This window comes from Cynara cardunculus, unplaced genomic scaffold, assembly GCF_001531365.2.
Source record: "Cynara cardunculus var. scolymus isolate 2C unplaced genomic scaffold, CcrdV1 Un_Scaffold_853, whole genome shotgun sequence".
NCBI classification, from domain to species: Eukaryota; Viridiplantae; Streptophyta; class Magnoliopsida; order Asterales; family Asteraceae; genus Cynara; species Cynara cardunculus.
Genome location: NW_020200632.1, coordinates 33,832 through 54,379, shown reverse-complemented (window position 1 = coordinate 54,379; position 20,548 = coordinate 33,832). Strand labels below are relative to the sequence as shown.

General features: G+C 36.7%; 4 protein-coding genes across 6 annotated transcripts; all 4 read left to right on the top strand.

Annotated features, from left to right (window-relative positions):
* Nucleotides 1-1,041: 1,041 nt before the first annotated feature.
* On the top strand, nucleotides 1,042-3,576 carry LOC112502047 (protein phosphatase 1 regulatory inhibitor subunit PPP1R8 homolog). The gene is made up of 3 exons (XM_025105861.1): nucleotides 1,042-1,195; nucleotides 1,844-2,414; nucleotides 2,518-3,576. The coding sequence occupies exons 2-3, from the start codon at nucleotides 1,951-1,953 to the stop codon at nucleotides 3,338-3,340; spliced, it is 1,287 nt and encodes a 428-aa protein (XP_024961629.1). The 5' UTR covers nucleotides 1,042-1,195; nucleotides 1,844-1,950; the 3' UTR covers nucleotides 3,341-3,576.
* Nucleotides 3,577-7,024: 3,448 nt separating this feature from the next.
* Nucleotides 7,025-9,432, top strand: LOC112502040 (BTB/POZ domain-containing protein At5g47800). The gene is made up of 5 exons (XM_025105854.1): nucleotides 7,025-7,091; nucleotides 7,174-7,243; nucleotides 7,324-7,722; nucleotides 7,909-8,649; nucleotides 8,760-9,432. The coding sequence occupies exons 1-5, from the start codon at nucleotides 7,033-7,035 to the stop codon at nucleotides 9,237-9,239; spliced, it is 1,749 nt and encodes a 582-aa protein (XP_024961622.1). The 5' UTR covers nucleotides 7,025-7,032; the 3' UTR covers nucleotides 9,240-9,432.
* Nucleotides 9,433-9,637: 205 nt separating this feature from the next.
* Nucleotides 9,638-11,724, top strand: LOC112502036 (pentatricopeptide repeat-containing protein At2g35030, mitochondrial-like). The gene has a single exon (XM_025105847.1). It carries the CDS (start codon nucleotides 9,638-9,640, stop codon nucleotides 11,609-11,611), a length of 1,974 nt encoding a protein of 657 aa, XP_024961615.1. The 3' UTR covers nucleotides 11,612-11,724.
* Nucleotides 11,725-12,107: 383 nt separating this feature from the next.
* Nucleotides 12,108-20,456, top strand: LOC112502031 (myb family transcription factor PHL7). Of its 3 annotated transcripts, none has more exons than XM_025105842.1 (7): nucleotides 12,108-12,274; nucleotides 14,526-14,727; nucleotides 16,757-16,833; nucleotides 16,925-16,967; nucleotides 17,099-17,156; nucleotides 17,412-17,481; nucleotides 19,761-20,456. In XM_025105842.1, the coding sequence occupies exons 2-7, from the start codon at nucleotides 14,598-14,600 to the stop codon at nucleotides 20,220-20,222; spliced, it is 840 nt and encodes a 279-aa protein (XP_024961610.1). In that variant the 5' UTR covers nucleotides 12,108-12,274; nucleotides 14,526-14,597; the 3' UTR covers nucleotides 20,223-20,456. The 3 variants fall into 3 exon arrangements, with proteins under 3 accessions (XP_024961610.1, XP_024961612.1, XP_024961611.1); XM_025105843.1 differs by having other exon boundaries at nucleotides 12,135-12,274; nucleotides 14,442-14,727; XM_025105844.1 differs by lacking the exon at nucleotides 14,526-14,727 and having other exon boundaries at nucleotides 12,134-12,274.
* Nucleotides 20,457-20,548: the final 92 nt, after the last annotated feature.

The following is a 20,548-nucleotide window of genomic DNA, read 5'->3' as shown; positions in this document are numbered from 1 at the left end:
TTCCTTCATTGGTTTTCTTGTATCATATTTGTTAATTATAGTTAATGAAGAACATTTAACATTTCATTAGCATGCATGCATGAGCCTTGAAATGTAAATGTTTGCATGATCAGTATATATATATATATATATATATATATATATATATATGCTCGGAAAATGAAAAGGATATACACACACATACATATATATATATATATATACACACACATATATATATATATATATATATATATATATATATATATATATATATATATATATAGTGTCAACAGGTTTAAGAGGGTTAAAAAATCAATATATAAACCAACTGATGGAGAGAACTACATATCTCTATAATGTAATGATGTAATCAGAATATCGCAAACGTTTCCATTCAATAATGAAGAAACAAGAAGGTTGTGATTTGTGACACAAAGCAAATTGGGCCACGGCAAAGGTTGCATGATGTGTTTAATGGAATTGCGGGGCGACCTCAAGTTGCTTACTGTCCGTGTTCCTCTTTTGTTCCAATGGAACCTCTATTCACACTTCTCTCACAACTTCAATACAATTTATATTTATGTAAAATAATGCATTGTAACTATTATTATTATTATTATTATTATTATATCATGTAACATCAACACCTATTTATTTCTTCTTCCGAAAACATAGCATAACCGAAGGAGCTACATGTTTTTTTGTGGAATATCAAAAGATATTTTTTTTTTGGAACCATACAACTATTTACACTATAATTAATGATCTATTTTTATATGTAATAACCCAATTATTTCTATCTTCTTCAATTATAATAGTTTCATCAATTCATCTTAATATATATATATATATATATATATATATTACTAATATATTTTAATTAAATATATTATTTGTCATAAATTATTAAAAAATTAATGTTTTTATTTTTATTTTTAAATTAGTTGAATATATTAAATCTTAAAATTTGGTCAGGGTCAAATTTGCAAAGAGGGTGAGGTTTTGGATATTCCGTCGTCGGGGTAACAAGGGCCCAAATCACTGCACTTTTCGCCTTCGAAACCCTTTTTTCTCTCTCCCCATGGATTTCTGATTACTACACAGACCCGTTTTCTTTCCCTTCCCTCCCATGGATTTCCGATTCTGATAAATCAATCATGACCATCGCTTCCCATAACTCTTTCAATCCGTATATGAATGCAACCTTTCACAGGTAACTAACTCTAAAGCTGTTTTTCCCTTTTTTTTCAATTAGGTTTTCTTAAGCTTAAATCAAATCGCTCTCTTTCCATTCAATTTCATCCCCCATGAAACCAAATTTACTATCTGGGTTTTGATCCTGGTTGGAGCCTTACAATTTGTTGATTTATGTTAAATTATACTAAAGCTTCATAGACGCGTATTTATATCAATGCTATGCTGGACATTTATTTTTTTCTTTTATCTAATTGACTATTTGTAGGTAGAGTTTTATGGAATTTGAGGTATGGAACTGGAGTTGAACCTAATGTAGTTTAAAACATTTAGCTGATTCTCTGATGATTCTAACTCCTAGACCATAGGAAATCCAGTTCCAAAACTTACCATTATGTTTTCAATGGACTGGACAAAAGGATCTTTGCCAGGTATTTTGGTTTGTACTCGGTTTATGTTAAACCTTAATCTTTACTTCCAATAAAGTTCAGGCTTTTGTTTTTCTTTCTAGATTTCTAATTTGTTATTTTACATATAAGCTAATTGAGCCCTACTTGTAAATAAAGGGCATTTGGGTGAATCTGCCTATACATAAACCTAACCTTGGATGAGAGTGGAATATCTTCTTTGCTGTTGATCTGATGAATAATTTTCTATTTCAACATAGGATTTCAATGGGAGTGAAATGTTACGTGAAAAGAGATCCTCCTCAGAGTTAAAGAAACGTTGTTTCCTTTCTTTAAAGGAATTTGTTTCAGAAATTCAAAGAAAGCCATGTATGGTAGAACAGGTCTTGAAAGGTTCAAAAAGGCACAAACTTTAGAACCCTTTTCGGTAGCAAATAAACCAACGACCACACAGCCCCCTTCTAAAGCCATTTCTCATTCAACACAATTACATTCCCATTCTGATATTCCAAATCAGCAAACCCAACACCAGAACCAGCAGCAATTTTCTCAAAAACCTGCAGACAATGCAGGGCTGGTTGCCACTGCTCCACAGCAAGTAACACAAGTTGGTGGTGGGCAATCTACTTGGCAGCCTCCTGATTGGGCTATCGAACCCCGTCCTGGTGTTTACTATCTTGATGTTTTGAAGGATGGTGAGGTTCTTGACAGGATTAATCTTGATAAGCGAAGACACATCTTTGGGAGGCAGCTTCAAACATGTGATTTCGTTCTTGATCATCAATCAGTGTCGCGCCAACATGCTGCTGTTGTTCCTCATAAAAATGGAAGGTCTGATATTTGCTTACTGCCCATGTTCCTCTTTTGTTCTTTCAGTGAATTCAGTTTGCTTGTTAGTTATGTGCTGATAGTAGTGAGAGCTATTGTGTTGCAGTATATATGTAATTGATCTAGGATCTGCACATGGCACCTTTGTTGCAAATGAGAGATTGACCAAGGATTCTCCCGTTGAGCTTGAGGTGGGACAATCTTTGCGCTTTGCTGCTTCGACTAGGGTTTATATCTTAAAAAAGGATAATGCAGCCCTTTTCCCTCCTCCACTGCCAACAGCCATTAACTTGCCCCCGCTCCCTGATCCTTCTGATGAAGAAGCCATATTAGCTTATAATACATTTGTAAACCGTTTTAATCTGTCTAAATCCGAAGTTGTATCTATATCTGCTGAGATTTCTAGCTCTGTGGGTGGAAATTATGCCAGTCATGAGACAGAAAGACCTGTTAAGAGAATTAAGAAGACAAGAGTGGCATTTAGAGATCAAGTTGGGGGAGAGCTGATTGAAGTTGTTGGCGTGTCTGATGGTGCAGATGTAGAGACAGAGCCTGGTCCAATGGGTGTCAAAGAAGGTAGTAGTCTTGTTGGGAAGTATGAATCACTTGTACAAACGACAGTAATACCTAAAGGGAAGGAATCTTCCTCCGTAAAGGAAGTTAGTATTTCCCCAAAAGGTGTGACTGATAAACTACAACAAGTCCTAAATAAAGTTAAAGCTCCTGCCAGAGGTGGAATTTATGATGACCTTTATGGAGACTCATTATCTAGCAAAGTGGGTTCTTCCTGGGCATATTCTGGAGGAAGGGAAGCTTCTCCAGCAAAAGATGATGAAAGCAAGCCTCCTGGTGCTGCAACTGGTGCTGTAACTTTAAGGCCAGAGAGTAATTTGGGCAATGATGATAGTGATGATGATTTGTTTGGCTAGCCAAGACAAGGAGATGAACCTTGTGGATGGTCAGTGCTATGAAGCTTAATTATGGTGAGTTGAAGGTTCAATGTTTTGTGCAAAAACATAGGTGCTTTGTCCTATTGCAAATTGACATTTTTTGTTATAATATTCTGTTATCTATTTTTGCCCTGGACCTGGAATTTGATTACTACCCGTGATTGTGGGTGTGAATCTGTCTTACTGAGAGGAAATGAAAAACAAATGTTTGATTACTGATGGCCATTCTTTAAATATCTGCTTGATCTGTCCCTTAACGCATGAACATTCATGCTCATATTTCAAGAAATTTTGACCTCTATGATGATTGCTTCAAAGAACAAAATGAGTCAAATTTATGCCATGTAGTGTTGGGCCTTAAAGTACATATGTTTATTTATAACTTTGATGGAAAAATGTATATTACTCTGTTGTAAAATATACGCCTTTAGCCTGATGTTGTTCTTGAGAAGTAGTTTCATGGCAATCATGGATGAAAGAATTATGTTAATGCCTGCCTGGCCAGGCGTAGATTCTACTGAGAAAAAATACCATGGTGGGTAGCTTTATATATCTATGTATCCTAGCCCAAGGAATAGTGAATCCAACTTCCAGTTGGTACCTTGGATGCGTGTGTGGTTTCATATCTTGTTAGTTGTATGCCTTGTCATCCTACTTGGACTCTTATAATCATTGTTGAATGACTCATATCAATTTCTTTGTAAAACATAGTTTTATTTGGTTCAAGTTTACCCAGTGGTGGACTTGAATCCTGTAAGCTCAGTAGCCCAAAAGTCGGTGAAATATTATTGTAGCCCAGAAAATGTGGACACCGACTTGTAAATTTTGGAGCTTGATTGAAGGTTTGGAACATCCTATGCTCTAATGATCACTCGTAGGTACATTGAATACATTTGTATCGCCTAAATGGTAGGAACTTTTGGGATGTGCTGATTACTAAATATACTACAAGGGGTTGGCGGAAATTATTGTAGATGGAAGGAAACCATCTGTGGAAACATTGTTCACAAACTGGGTAATGGTTTGATAATTGGCATATGCAATCGATGCTATGCCCAACCGCAAGTTTGCATAGAATACTGTTTGCCAATTAGAACTAGCTATACATTTGTTTATTAATATGACAAGAATGCAAAATCTGTTTATTTCATAATTATGTACCGTAACATTTGCATCTAATGCACATGACGATATTCTTTGTCGGATGACCAAGTTGTTTTCTCCACGCATGGCGACTTCTCGTACGTGTGTGTGTGTGTGTGTTGGATTTTTGTTAAATTTTCTCTAGGTTTTATTAATATGTATTTGACAAACTAAACCTGTAACTAATGATAAAAGAAAAATAATTAGAACAACTTCTATCTCTTACGTATCAGCACACTTCCAGTTATCTTCCCATTGGTGGAAGCCTTTGTCGACGTTGTCAATACATGTCTTGAAGTGATGGAAATTCTATTATCATAACCTTGAACTAGCTAATGTATACATACATACATATATATATATATATGTGTGTGTGTGTGTATGTGAAGCAGTCACGTTCACATCACAACAAACAAAGTGAAACAAGGCAGGCATGTTAAAAGATTCTAGTTAATTAAAAAGAAGACCCATCCAATTCATACTGTATATACTGTTGCTATTCCCCTTCTGTAAAAATGTTAATTTACTTCAATATTGTACGTAATTTGGTATACGAAATGGGACGGCTGCAGCCATTTTTGGACAAGAGATATTCAGGATCGAGGTGAAGCAGCTACATACTCTATATTATATATGCTTTTGAAAAGGAAACAGACTTTGATCTGATGCAATCTGAGCAGATGGATGTTGGGGTTGGATGCAAATATTTGAAATATAATTTGCATGCAACTACGTACGTCAAATGATGACCAAAGGGAACAACTGTTTTTAGCTAGCTACGCAGGCTGTAATCATACTGCATGCAAAGGTATATATATATATATATATATATATATGATGCTCATGATTAATTACCATCATCATCATATCTTCCTTGCATGCCACCTCATGAAAACTTGTACTCTTTTTCCCCATCGACCAACTATACATATATATTATTTTAATTTAATGGTAGAAAGAAGATCAAAAGGGAATACTAATTACTTAATATTGGCTTTACTTGTACAATTACAATTAATTACCCTTAATTCAGAATGTAGAGTGAAAAGATGGATGAAAATATATAATAGAGTATACATAGAGAATTAAAATGAATGGTAGAGCATAGCATGCAAGTGACAGTGATGTGGAAATGTTGGGCATGTCTGGTCTGGTCTGCTCTCCAAAAAATAAATCTTCCAACCGACCACTCCCATCTTCACCATCTTTTCTGTTGGTGTGAAATTAATATGCATCCAATGGTGTGAACACAAGACAGCTGGATTAGATATACAAATATATATATATATATATTTATGTCAATCAAAGGAATATACGAAAGCTAGCTAGCTAGTGGGGGAAATCATGATGAGGATACACACGAAATATCTTTCTTTCTCTCTTTTCCCCACTTTCTGTCACCTTGCCCTTCTAATTGCTTTTCTTATTCATACATTATTAATTCCGTTGACTAAACCCATTCAGTTCGATTCCTTTTTATCAGCAGCTACATCAGGTGAGATACTGATTCAACTTCCATTTTTTTGCCTAGCTAACTAGCTACTCATCTAAAAAGGTGAAGCAGTTTATATATATACACTATACCTGCACTATTGTTCTTTCTTGGAGCTAGCTTCTGTGGATGTGGATGCCTAATTTGCAGCCTTTTGGACCATAAAGTTTGCTGCTTGATTGCAACCAACCAATAGCCTTAATTTTCCTTTTTCCAGGTGACATCATTCATTCATTCCATGTTTTCATCTTCATATTCCAGTTTCTCTCAATTAGGATATTTGATGGAGTCATGAATGTTGTGATATCGACTTGTTATACTATTTATCACTACATACCCTACTTTAGGGTATGTATATCCTGCTAATTAAGGACACAAGATATAAAAAAACTATATTCATGCCAACATAATGACATATGGGAAGAAAAAAAAACCCAGTTGAACCTTCATGGAGATCCTTACAGATATGAAAAGTTGTATAGTCAAGTTACTTTCTGCTATATATGCATCAGAAAGGAATAAATTTGCGATCAAGCTTATATTCAAGCTGTTAATTAACCTACACTTTTTCATGTTTATGGAAATGTTGCTTGTGCTATTGTTATGTAAAAGTTTGCTTGATACTGTGCCATTAGATGTTTCCCCAAGGTTCTTTACATCAGCTGTCATTTTAACCATTCCGGAATGGCTCCAAGTTGTTTGCAGACAATCTTTGGTAATGTCTCTCAGACACAAACTCTCTCCCTCTCTCATTTCTCGATTTTCTTACCAATTCTATCATTCTTTCTTAATTTTAGCTGTAAATTTTCCTCTAGGTTTCTGACTTGCATTCATGTTCTTCGCCATCCAAGTAATAGCAACCTCCTCAACCTAAGGAACAAGGTAGTGAATGCTTATGTTGCAGTCAAATAGGGTGTAATTTTCACTTTTGCCATGCAGTTTATTGCTTTATAGACTACAGAAAGTGGAAGAAACTAAAGTAGGTGTTGATTTCCGGATCTTTATAAATACACAGAAATATAAAGACCAAATTAAGATGAAGTTTATGCGACTTGGGACAAGGCCAGACAACTTTTATACAGAAGAAGCCATCAGGTTCGCAACTCCATTTCTATATGAGAACACATTATTGTTATTGTTAATATGCTGCAAGTAGTTGATGTTTAACAAAATGCAGGACGATACTTTCAGACTTACCAAGTGACCTAACCATATGTGTCAACAACATCACCTATCTTCTCCATAGGGTATGATCTTTAAATACATTACTAGTTTAGTACTCTTTTGGCCGAAATTACATGGAAAATTGTTGTATCCCTAGTTGCAGTTTCCGCTTGTTCCAAAGTGCGGCCTCTTACAGAGACTTTGCTCTGATAGGGGGGATTGCAGCAGATTTGCGCTAGAGCTTCATGATATCCCTGGCGGTGAAGGTGCTTTTGAGCTGTGTGCTAAGTTTTGCTATGGGATCACAATTGATCTCAGTGCCCATAACTTTGTACCAGCAATATGTGCTGCTAAGTTCCTGCAAATGACCGACTCTGTTGAGAAGGGAAACTTTGTCTCAAAGCTAGAGGCTTTCTTTAATTCATGCATCCTTGAGGGGTGGAAGGATTCAATTGTCACACTGCAGACAACTGTAATGCTTCCCGAATGGTCTGAAAACCTTGGGATTATCAGAAGATGCATTGATTCTATTGTCGAGAAAGTGCTCACACCCCCCACCAAGGTAATCACAAACATTCAGCTTCATCTGCCTCCATTAAAACATATAAGACAGATACAGGAGCAATAAGACTCGCTTCTGAATGGATTGTCACTCTTCTTTATCTTTATCAAAGATTGCAGAAGTTGAAATAGAACTGAATTTTTTATTGAATGTTTGAACTCTGCACTAAAAGAAGAGGCTTTGCAGGTTAGATGGTCCTACACTTACACCAGAGAAGGATATGCACAAAAGAAGCACCACCAGTCTGCCCCTAAGGATTGGTGGACAGAGGATATAGCAAACCTTGATATAGATCTATTCAGATGCATAATTAATACTGTGAAGTTAACTAACATGTTGCCTCCACAACTTATTGGTGAAGCTTTGCATGTTTACTCATGTATTTGGCTACCAGATTTGACAAGCGGAAGGCCCAACCCTGAAACCTCTACAGCTTCTCAAATGAGCAAACAAGAATCTGTAAACAAAAAAGGACAACTGGAGACCATCATTAGCATGATCCCAGAAGATAAAGGATCTGTTTCAGTTGGATTCCTGTTGAGACTCCTTAGCTTAGCCAATCTTTTAGGGGCATCCCCAGTGATCAAGACACAACTTATTAAGCGATGTAGCTTGCAATTGGAGGATGCGACACCAAATGATTTGTTGTTACTTTCATCCGACTCTTGTGATGATAAAGATCACATCCATGATATTGCCTTGGTTAAGGCTGTTGTGGAGAGTTTTATCATGCGATGGAGAAGACAACCAAATTCTAGTGAAGACTTGATTAGAAAGGTGGGGGAACTCACCGACTCTTACCTTAAAATGGTTGCAAGGGATGCAAATATGCCAGTACAGAAACTAGTGTCTCTTGCAAAAACTTTACCTGAATTTGCTCGTCCTCAACATGACAATCTTTACAAAGCAATCAACATCTATCTAAAGGTAAGGACCGGAAGGAAGAACAATATAAACATCTTTTTTTTTTCTTTTCTTTTTTAAAACGTGTTTTCCTTTCCTTGGTAATTGTTGATGAGGATGATGATGATGAACAGGAACATCCTGGAACGAGCAAGGAAGAGAAGAAGCAATTGTGCAGTATTATAGACTGTCAAAAATTGTCCCCAGGGGTTTGTGCTCATGCTGTGAAAAATGAAAAGCTTCCATTGAGAATGGTTGTGCAAGTCCTCTTCTTTGATCAAGAGAGAAGTGGCAGCAAGACAACCGTTGGCCATGACTTTGAACAATTGAAAACTCGCAACATACAATCAGAAACTCAATCAAGTAAAGCAAAAGATGAGCTGAAAAATAAATTAGTATTGGGTTCAGGTGAAGAGTCGAGTGGTGGTAGAAGTAAGACTCCTGACACCACAAGGCAAACGCTGGAACAAGAATCAAAGCATAAGTCAAGGAGGAAGAAGGTTGTGGAAATGGGGTTCAAGAAAGAAAGGGAAACCATGGATCCTAGGAAGACAGGGATACAAAGAAGTAGATCACATGATGGTCATAATAATAATAAAGGGAGAGAGAGGTAGAAACCTCCATGTACGATTAATTGTTACCAGAGAGTTGGTTGTTTGCGTAATATGAGAAGGCCTGCAAGAGTACACCATATATGCAAGATTCTATTCGCTTAAAAATGAATGTATACTACTAGCATGCTATGCTATGCTTCCAAAAACATATTCAGTTGAAGTAATTAATATGATGGGGTGGGTTTCAATTCAAGCACATGAGCTATATATGTTTTAGTTTTACCATCTGCCTAGTACTATTTTTGCAAAAGATATTATAAATAATATATCATCCATTTTAAAGTTGATTTTTACTAATTAGCAAGTGGCAATGAACAAAGAGCCCTGCAAACGGGAACTACCACTTCGAATTAATTTCATTTCCCCCACACCCACACCGTCAATAACTTGGTAGTAAAATGAATATGAACAAATTCATGAGGTGGAGGTGGAGGTGGAGGTGGAGGTGGACGAGCTCTTTATCCGGCTTTCTGCTCGTCGTTTCTCGTCACAGACAACGCAACTTTTGCACCCACCAACATCCCTCCTACAAATTCAACCCTCCATTTTCTTCACCTTCAACCAAAATCTACAATATCAGATTAACTAATCTAGGTCGCGTCGGGAGAGTCCATGAAGCGCGGAAACTGTTTGATGAAATGCCTCACCGAGACGTTGTTTCCTACGTTTCTATGATCACTGTCTACATAAAGAACAATAATCTCTTCAAAGCTGAAGGTCTCTTCCGTGCAATGCCGGAGAGGAATATAGTCGCTGATTCTGCAATGATTAATACTTACGCCAAAGCTGGCCGCATGGACGAGGCTTGCAGAATCTTTTATCAAATGCCCCACAGGAACGTCTACTCATGGACCAGTTTAATTTCTGGGTATTTTAGGAATGGACACGTCCGTGAGGGGCAGAAGCTCTTCAATCAAATGCCTGGTAAGAACGTAGTTTCTTGGACTGCTGTAGTCCTAGGCTATGCTCATAACGGTTTGATTGATCAAGCACGGGCTATTTTTGATCAGACTCCCAATAAAAATGTTGTTCTGTGGACTGCCATGATCAAGGCATACATCGATAATTGCCAAACTGATGAAGCACTTAAAGTCTTCATTGCAATGCCACAGCGTAACATATACTCATGGAACATAATGATTCAAGGTTGTTTTAAGGACAACAGAACTGAAGAAGCTATTGGGTTATTTGATTCTATGCCTAGAAGAAATGCTGTTTCTTGGACTACTATGGTCACAGGATTGGTGCAAAATGCCTCAATCGAACTTGCCAGGCAGTACTTCAATCAGATGCCAAAAAAAGATATAGCTGCATGGAATGCAATGATAACTGCCTATGCTGGTGAAGGTCTAATGGCTGAAGCCAGTGAGCTTTTCCATACAATGCCTCAAAGAGATATCGTAAGTTGGAATGCAGTCATTGGTGGTTATGCCAAAGGACTAAGAGGTCCCAAGGGCGAGGCCTTCAAACATCTAATCCTACTGCTTCAGTGTTGTTTTAGACCAAATGAGTGTACTATCACCTCTGTGTTGATCTCATGTGAGGACTGCCTGGGGCTATCACAAATTCATACACTTGCAGTACGGCTTGGATTTGGAGCTGACATATCACTTACAAATGCTCTTATCACTATGTATGCCAGATGTGGGGATCTTGGATACGCCCAACTTGCTTTCGATACTTTAGAGACAAAGGATATAGTCTCCTGGACAGCAATGATGTTAGCATATTCCAGTCATGGCTTTGGTGCTCATGCTATAGAAAACTTTGCAAGGATGCTGCGACTAGGAATTAAGCCAGATGAAATTACTTTTGTGGCAGTCTTGACGGCCTGTAGTCATACTGGTCTTGTGAGCAAAGGATGGAGGTTCTTCAATTCAATGATGCATGCTTATAAGTTGGAACCAAGAGCTGAGCACTATGCCTGCCTTGTTGACGTCCTAGGTCGAGCTGGGCAAGTAGACAAGGCTTTGAAACTGGTTTGCGAAATGCCTCCTGATAAGCGTGATGCTGCTGTTTTAGGAGCACTACTTGGTGCTTGCAAATTGCATGGGGATGATGTAGTTGCAAAAGAAATAGGACAGAAAGTAATAGATCTTGAACCAAGTGAATCAGGAGGGTATGTAGTATTGGCAAATGTATTTGCAGCATGTGGAAAATGGGAGGAAGCTGCGCAAGTAAGGAGGCAGATGAAGGGGAAAGCGATCAGTAAAATACCAGGGTTTAGTGAGGTATATGTTAAGGGAAGCAATCATGTATTTTATGCTGGGGATGGGGCTAATACTGATTTCAATGATATTAATGAGATGCTAAGGGATAAACTTCTGCCAGAAATGAAAGCAAGTTGTAATATGGACCAGTTTAATATATGAAGGATGAAGAAGGTTCAAAGATTTTGTTCATAAATCGATCCGTCCGTGAATGGTAAGTCAACAATCAGATAACATCGGTTGGTTGTTTTTTTCTTTCAATTTTCATCATTATGTAAAAGCACTTTCCAAACATATATGTATATTTATTAGGATGTTAAACTTCAAGTTAAGTTAATTAACAATTTTTTTTATTATTTATTTAGTTTGCTATAAATAAAAACTATTTTCATTCAACTCCCTAATCATAAAATTTCCAAGCAAATCTCCGGTAAATACATCCAATTTTGCCCTTTTCTATTATTCATGTTTAGTTTTAAAATATATTAATAATTCATAAAAAAAGTCTAAGTCGTTTGTCTCCATCGCACCAATTATTTGAAGAAAAAGAAATTATTTTAACATAAATTTTGGGAGTAAAGTATTTATTATAGTTAAAATAAAAAGAAAAAGTTAATAAAATATATATAAGATGGTTTTGTTTTTATTAGAAAAATAGAAATTGATATGAAGGTGGAGGTTTTGGTGCGTGGACTTTGTTTCAGGAAGGAGGCCTGATCTACTCGACTCAACAACCACCCGACCTCATTCCGATTCCGATTCCGATTCCGATTCATCTCCTTCGCCTCATTTCCTCCTGCTTCAAATCGACTGTTGAAATCTGAGGTCGGCTATCTTACATTTTCCATTTCGCTTCTTCTTTAATTTTACAGCTTTATCTTTAATCAGCATATTCCTGCAATTCCACTCGAATACTAGTTCAACCCTAACTCTGTGTCTGAATCTATCTTTGTATACAAATTCAATTTGCTGAAACAACCTCTCCTCCTTCAACTAATCTCAATCGCACTAATCTTTTCTGAAACTAATCTTCAACCCTTACTCATAACCTCATATTCGTATGCTATCATTTCTTATTTCTGTCAAAAAAAAATTGATTTTATATTTTATTCCCAACATTTAAGTTTTTTTTTTTCAATTGTAATGTTTAGTTTCTATTGATTTTATATTTTATTCCCAACAGTTAAGTATTTATTTGTTGTTATTCAGTTTCCAATATTATTGAGTGGCTTAAAGCATAATTACTATGTTAATACGAATTCTTTTACATTACCGAGTTAAAGTAAATAACATATACTTTTATCTTAGTATTTGTTGTACCCATGTTAAAAAGCAAATATTTTTAATTTTTTATTATATTATGTTCTTGAAATAAAGATTGAACTTTCAAAGGATAATAAATATTGAAGAACAAATGATAAACTGTAAATATAGAACCCTAACCTTTGTGTTGGTCCCCTCTGTTCGCTCTCCTAGTATTTGTGCAATATCTCTTCTTCCTTTACTACTTCATGCAAATCTACTGATTCACATGTCAGCATTTATTACAAATTATTTGTGAAATTGTTTATGGTCCACAATTTTGTCTTTTAAGTACCATTCTAGTTCCATTTCTCAAGTTTACTGATTTAAAACTATAGCCATCTGTTGACTCTGTTTGTGCTTGCCGCAGCAATTATAAGTAGTATGCTCCGGAACCTGAAATTAGACAGAATAATTGCTTATGCTGTGCATTGTAATACTCTAACTAAGAACCATATATTCAGCATCTTTAGGTGCTCACTTTTTACTTCATTATTATAGGAGTATGGGAGCAGGCCATGTGCTCTAGGCAGTTCTGTTGTGATTTTGGATATGCTAACCCAAGTAGTTTCTAGACCTGGTCTTAATTTATTAAGTTATGAGATTTGGGATCCATTCATATGATGACTCAGGATATATTAGGTGCACTTCCTGCTTTAATTATATGGCAATATATGGCTCTGTGGTCTTTTTGCAGATGTTTGGTGGGGTAGAGGAAAGCCAAGGAGGTCGGCATATTTATAGGATTTTCAGTTTCTATTTTTATTATTTTCGTATAATAGGTGGGAAATAGGCATGATCCTAGACCCAAAAGGTTTCAGTGGGCCACCTAAGTTATACAAAAAGCCAAAAGCCAAAAATCAGGCAATAAGATAATAATAATTAGTAAACATATTGTAAGTGGAAGGAAAGAGCCAGCGGTTGTCAGGGAAACAACCGCTCTTCTCTTAATGGTAGAGGTTAGGTCTGCATACATCTCTCCCNCCCCTCCCTCGGTGACCCCACTTCTCTTCATAAATTCCATAGAGCTCTCGGGGCGCTGGCCCTTGACCCCCGCCATATGGCACCATCCAGCCATTCCAGGTTCTAGTTACCTTACATGAGTTTGCACTTCACATCTTCTAGCCCGTGTTATAGCTCAACTAACAACCCCATATTCTCTTATGAATCCAGTGACACAAAATAGACCGCTGATTTCACTAAAATCACCAACAAAGAGATAGAAATTTGAAATTTAATCATCAATTATACTTTCCTTACAGCAATTTCAACCACATCGGCCTAGACTAAAAATGATCTGTCGTTTATTGTTGTTTTATCTATTATCTGTCTTAGATCAAGAGCAACAACTTCATTTAGGAATCATATTTTAAAAACGATTCTGTCAATGTTTTGCCAGGTACTCTGAGGTTGAACTTATACCTTTAACAAACCGTAGTTATTAAAGGCTTTTAGAGGTGGCTTGAACTTGATACTTAAAGGTGTTACTTGTTGATCTTTGTCTAATTGTTTGCTAACCTCTTCATGGAGAGAGTCTCGTACCAGATCATCTAGTTATGCAATGAGTTCATCGCTTTGCTTTATATAATCTGTTTCCTGTGAAATTTTCAGAAGAGAGTGGGCAAGATTTTCTCTTCCTTCAGTAGACTCTTATTTTAAATTACTAGCTTCCGTTGTTTTTCATTTGCAGTGTGATCCCCTCGTTGGCAGAAATACATGTTGATTAAATTGGAAATTTTATGGAATTAGATCAGTGATTTTGCATTAAATGTAGGGTGCTTCAAGCTCAAGTCTACTTCTCAACAACACAATATGCCTTGACTATCCATCAACTTGTGCCATCGTCATGGACCTGGTCAATGGAGCTAATGGTATCAACAACAGCCCTAGTCTGGCCTCTAAACAACGACTTCGTTGGACTCATGAGCTCCATGAACGATTTGTTGATGCTGTGGCACAACTGGGTGGCCCAGATAGTGAGTTACTTTGATGTTCCTTTGGGGTCTTGCCCTTCTTTGTCAGCACTGTACAGTGAATTTTTTTAGCTTTTTCTTTCTAACTTCTTGTAGTCTTTTTTTACTGTAAAAATGGTTACTGTTTGTCTATAACCTATGTCATTGTCAATAAACTGGATGCATCAAAGATGTTTGTGATAATTTGCATAAAAGAACTTTTCCACATTTTGGTATCATGTCAAGGTATTCTAAGCTTTGACTGTTAAGAAGATAAAAAAAACTCTTAGGATGTTTCGTTCTATCCTTCATAGACCTTTAGAGGCACTAGCGCTTTAGGACAAGATTGTAATTTGTGAATTGAGATTTTACCCAGTGGGACAAACCGCCAGTATTAACCTTGAATAGGGGAGAAAGGAGGGATGATATTCTCGTTTTAGTTCCCAAGTCTTTCTAGGATTCATTCACCTCTTTGATATTGACAATGGTTTTTCATGTTTAGCCCATCCCAATTAATTTGAGTTAAAAGTCTATTTGCTGTTGGTGGTTCTGCTGTTCTCAATTTAGCATCCAAGAACAATTTGAACTGTAGAAATTTGAATTGAAGTTTAAACACTACTATTTGTCAAAATGTTCACATATTGAGAGGCCCACCTAAGATTTAATGGCAGAGATGTCCAGAAAGAGTATTGAAAGGATTATTAAGTATTGATATCATTTTGCTCACAAAGTAATAAACTGGAACCTGTTATATGCTTCTGTAAGGAGCACTAATGTAGCGCTCTAATGCTCTAATGAAAAGGATTCACTGATATTATTCTGCCCACAGAGTAATAAACTGGAAACTGTTATATGCTTTTGTAAGGAGCACTAATGTACCGCTCAGTTAACAGGAATAGTTTGTACCTCTACACTACAACTAAATTGTCTGCAAGGACTAGTCAAATGATATTGTAGAAGTGGTTCACTTTAATGTTCGCACATGGCTAAAATATAGAGCTGTAAAACTGCAATATTGGTGCTCTAGTATGGAAGCCTATGTATGTACTATTAATATGCATTTATAAATATTCCAGCTAAATAATAGGGACTAGACTGAATATGAATCCAATTAGAAGAAACTTCCAACCATTTCAGATTTTTTGCAAGGAGAAATAAAGAGCTAGCATCATTGCTCCTGCTGTAGCTGTATTGTTTGTGGATAAAGGTTGGTTTCTTAAAGGCGTCTTTTTCATGTCCTAGAGACAATTTTGTTAAGAAGTAACCACACAGAAGTGTCAGCTCTCTGCAACCATGCAGATCTGAACCTGAATGCAGTCAGGTTGAAACACAGACCACTGGATTATCATTTGATGATTATGAAACTTCTCATATGCCGGTGAGATATAGAAAGAGATATTATAAATGATTTTTGTTATGTCAATGACACAACCACCTCTAGCAAGCATTTTCTTTAAGGTTGTGAGTGAAGAAAGCCTGATGAGATCTCACACCTGGAAAGAGTCCATAAGATGTTTCATGTGGACTGGCTAGCAACTCCAGGAGCAACCTTGCTTTCTTAAGACTGATTTCAGACAAGCTGTAAAAATATATTGTGATTTCAAGATGAATAAGAAAATCAATCAATTAAATGGGGATCAAAATAGTATATACCCATAACTAAATTGATTGTGTACAGAACTACAGAGACAGAAGTCAATGGGCACTCCAAAAGGCCTGTGTATGTATAAAGATAAGTTAAATGTTGCCAGTAGCTTGAAATCCTAGGGTCTAAAACCATGTAGAAGTATGACACATGGTACAAACTCTGGACACTTTGACTTGAAACTGTGTACATACAAATACTCCTTAAAACCACTACTTACATGAACAAGAAAAAAGGACACTTTCTTACCATTATCACCTAAGGAACAATTTGCGCTAATGTCTATAGTGCTTCTAACAAATTTGAAGTGATATTTAATCTCATTTGTGGGAAAAAACCAAAGGTTATCTTCTTGAGAGCATTATTAATGCCATTTCTATGTTGTGAGAGTTTGGTTTCCTTTTTCAGGGGCTACTCCAAAAGGTGTCCTTAGAGTTATGGGTGTTCAAGGTCTAACAATTTATCATGTAAAGAGTCATTTGCAGGTAACAGAAATGTTATATATGTATTGTGCTGATCTTTTATCCTTGGACAAACTGTTTCTTTGTTGAGCTCTATATTCCTGCTATTTTACAGAAATATCGGCTTGCAAAGTATCTCCCGGACTCCTCTTCTGAAGGTACATAATCCATTAATCTTTCTTCACTTACACATGTCATTGTTGTTTTTGCCTTTGTCTGTGTACCTGTAGTATTACTTTCTTGAGTTGATGACTGTTAGTGCCTGATTATTTTGCTCAAATAATGCAAGGAAAAACATTCAACCAGAAGGAATCAAGTGATATGATTTCCAGTTTGGATGGCTCTTCGTAAGTCTCTTTCTTCTCCAGTTGTTTTAGTTCTAGCCACTGAAGGTCTCATGCATTCTAGCCATACATAGCATGAACATGCAATCTGATGTAGTGATATGAAGTAATCTATGTTTGAGAGCATTTGGGGGTGATGGGAAACTTGTCTTAACTACCAAGCTTGCATGGCTTAGCTGTGACAAAAACGACGAGCGATGCGTTTGTTAATTCAACTTTTAGTTTTCTTAAAATGGACTTGCTATTTTCTTTCTGCAGTGGAATGCAAATCACAGAAGCACTAAAACTGCAGATGGAGGTGCAAAAGCGACTGCATGAGCAATTGGAGGTTATATTTCTTTGAACATTCTATAATCAATCAGTGTTATACTCCTACGATATATGTTTCTTTTACCTGGTTTCTCACTCTCTAATTAATAATCATATTATTGTTTGAAATAAGATTTCTTATGCAGAACATCCTTGTAATATTATGTTCTAAATCAGTTATGATTGTGAATTGCAAGCCCCTTATAAGCTCTTGGTGGTTGTTGGTTATCAATAAGTTTCCATCATGGCTTAGTTGTTTGGAGGTTATGTGATTAGTTCTATTGTTTCTCGCCTATAAATGGTATTAAACTATAGGTTTGATATTGGATTGTCATTCACCTTGCCATGTGACATTATGGTTTTTTGTCTGTATTCAGCCCTAATAAGGCTTTAGGAATTTAATTGAGGGATTTTGTAATGTTGTGTTAAAATTATGAATTATCAGCCCTTTTTAAGCCTTTGATAATGGGCTATTAATAATTTTCTTCCATGGTTTTATATGATTTGGATATGACTCAGGTTTAAGCAAGGGAGCTTGTAATGTCATATTACTTAAAGCTTTGGGTGTTAAAATATTAGTATAATAGCAAAAGTTTGGCTTGCCTATCTTTTTCTAACTTATTTTTGTGGTATATCCCTTCAACCACAAGTCCACAACCACCATCATTCCCAGCAAAATGTCCCTTGATATCAAGGCATAGGATCGAAGATGAGGTGTCATTGGTATTTAGTTTTATGGATTAAGATGTACATTCGTCTTACGTTCAACAAGGTCCCAGGTCAGGTTTTTCTTATGAGCACTTCTTCATGATGCTGCAACAGCCACCTTATAGGAAAACAGTAACTTCCGACAACAGAGATGAAGGAAAAATGATGGGGGAATAAATGAGCACAAGAAACATTTTGAGCAATAAAACAGAAATGCTCTGTAGATATGGCACCTCAAGTCTCGTGGTTGTTATGCTGAGTGGTAGGAATTGTCCGGTTTAGTGGTAGGGGAACTTTGAGGTTTCTCTAGAGTCAGAACGGTTGAGGGCAGGAGCAATGTCTCTATTTTTGTTCTTCAGGATGTATGCTTGAAGTGGAAACTTAAGTGCATCATAATATTGGGATCGTAGCTGGAGTAGGATTAACCTCACACAATGACACCAAGGACACAAGGATCAAATTCCTAAGAAAAACAATGTACATGTCAGTTTTTGCATTCAGCAAATACCAGTCCCTTGAATGTGAAGGCACAATATGACACCTCACATTCCATTACCCTTCATAAGTTTGGTAAAATAACTAGAGGAATATTATACATCTTTAACGTGAAAGGTTTCAATAGGATTATTAAATGTTATTTTAACTCGGGCAGAAAAGCTAATAAGATCTCAACATGAGATCGTATGAAATAAAAGCAAACAACTCTAGAAAAATCAACAAAAGCAACCAAAGATCTAAAGCCAAACCACCAAGAGGGCCAAAAAATTGTTAAAGACCAAATAGGTTATGCAAAAGAGTAGCTTACACAATCAACAAATATCAAACCATCAATAACAGACAACATTGAGTTCAAGCAACTGTGGTATATCGGTATCCATGTTCACTACGATCAGATAATGGTTGCTGATGACAACTGTGATGAAATGTTGGCGGTAGAGGTGGTGATCATGTTTGGGTTATTTTACTGGTTTTTTTTTCCCACCGCTTAGAATAAAGGGAGAAAGAGAGAACTTTATGGTTCAGAAAGAAAAAAAGGTATTTAATGTAGGCCAAGATGGTAAACCTGAAAATTAAATAATCGTATATACAGTAATGCCACTTTGTTACAGTTGCCATATACAACAGGGACTGTGTTCATAACAGTCCAGTGAATATTAATGCCAAGTGTTTTTAGGTTATACGACTTCCTAGTGCTGATTTCTCAATGTTGGCCAACTGCCATATTGGAACCATTTCTTGGTATCTTGGATTTTGGACAAGTACCTATGAAACCATAGTAATTTTCAAAATATGGTAATTAACTAAGCAGTTTCATTTTTTAAACTGCCTTTTAATTTGGGTTGTACGTGTGACCTTTACTCTTACAGGGGCCTGCTTTGTACTTTTGGTTTTATTTCAAACAAGTGTATTAGACTCTCATAAAGGGCAAGGTTACGGGGACAATAAGAGGGGTTATATGAGGTCTCTAATGATTACTGAAACTACCTGATTTCTGTTATCACTAGAGCACTCGGGCTGTTGATGTTCGAGACTCATGATGCTCTCTTAATTCAACATTTTAAAGGTCTTCTTGTGCATAATCTTTTGCAGGTGCAAAGACAACTTCAGCTAAGGATAGAAGCCCAAGGGAAGTACCTGAAGAAGATAATTGAAGAGCAACAGAGACTTGGTGGGGTGCTTTCAGAAGTGCCTGGCCCAGAATCTGATAATAAAACCGACTCTGCGGCCCCAGGTCCTACTTTTGAGTCACCTCTCCTGGACAAGCCTGAGAAGGAACGGGCCTCAGGCAAGAGCATTTCTGTAGACGAATCATTCTCCTCTAGACATGAACCATTAACACCAGACTCGGGGTGTCACTTGGGGTCGCCAATTGAGAGTCCAAGAGGTGAGAGGTCAATGAAGAAACGACGAGTGAGCATGGATACAACATGCTCCAAACCAGCATTGAGCCTAACTCACCAGATACTGGAGTCAAGCTTTAGGCCGCCATACCAGCAACAATCAGAACAGTTTGGTAGTTCATCTGGGATGTCAATTGACAATGAAGATTAATGGCAACAATGCTTCAGGTAGCGAATAGTGATTAGTCATTTTAAGGCGTACTGCAATCAACATCTGTCAGTACCAACTAAGCGTGTATGTGCAGCTCCTAGAAATATATGTACTTCATCATGTCAAAAGGTTTGTCAGTTGTGATCAGAAAAAGTCGTAATTAGTTTTGAGAAATCTGAGACAAATGAAACAACATTGAAGACATTCTCAATTCCCATATTTTGTTCCTGTGGCATTTCTGGTAATGTACTACATCAAAAAGAAGAGTAAGGAAGTGTATGGATTTAATTTGTGCATCAAATTAAACCTAGATGAAGCCGATGCTT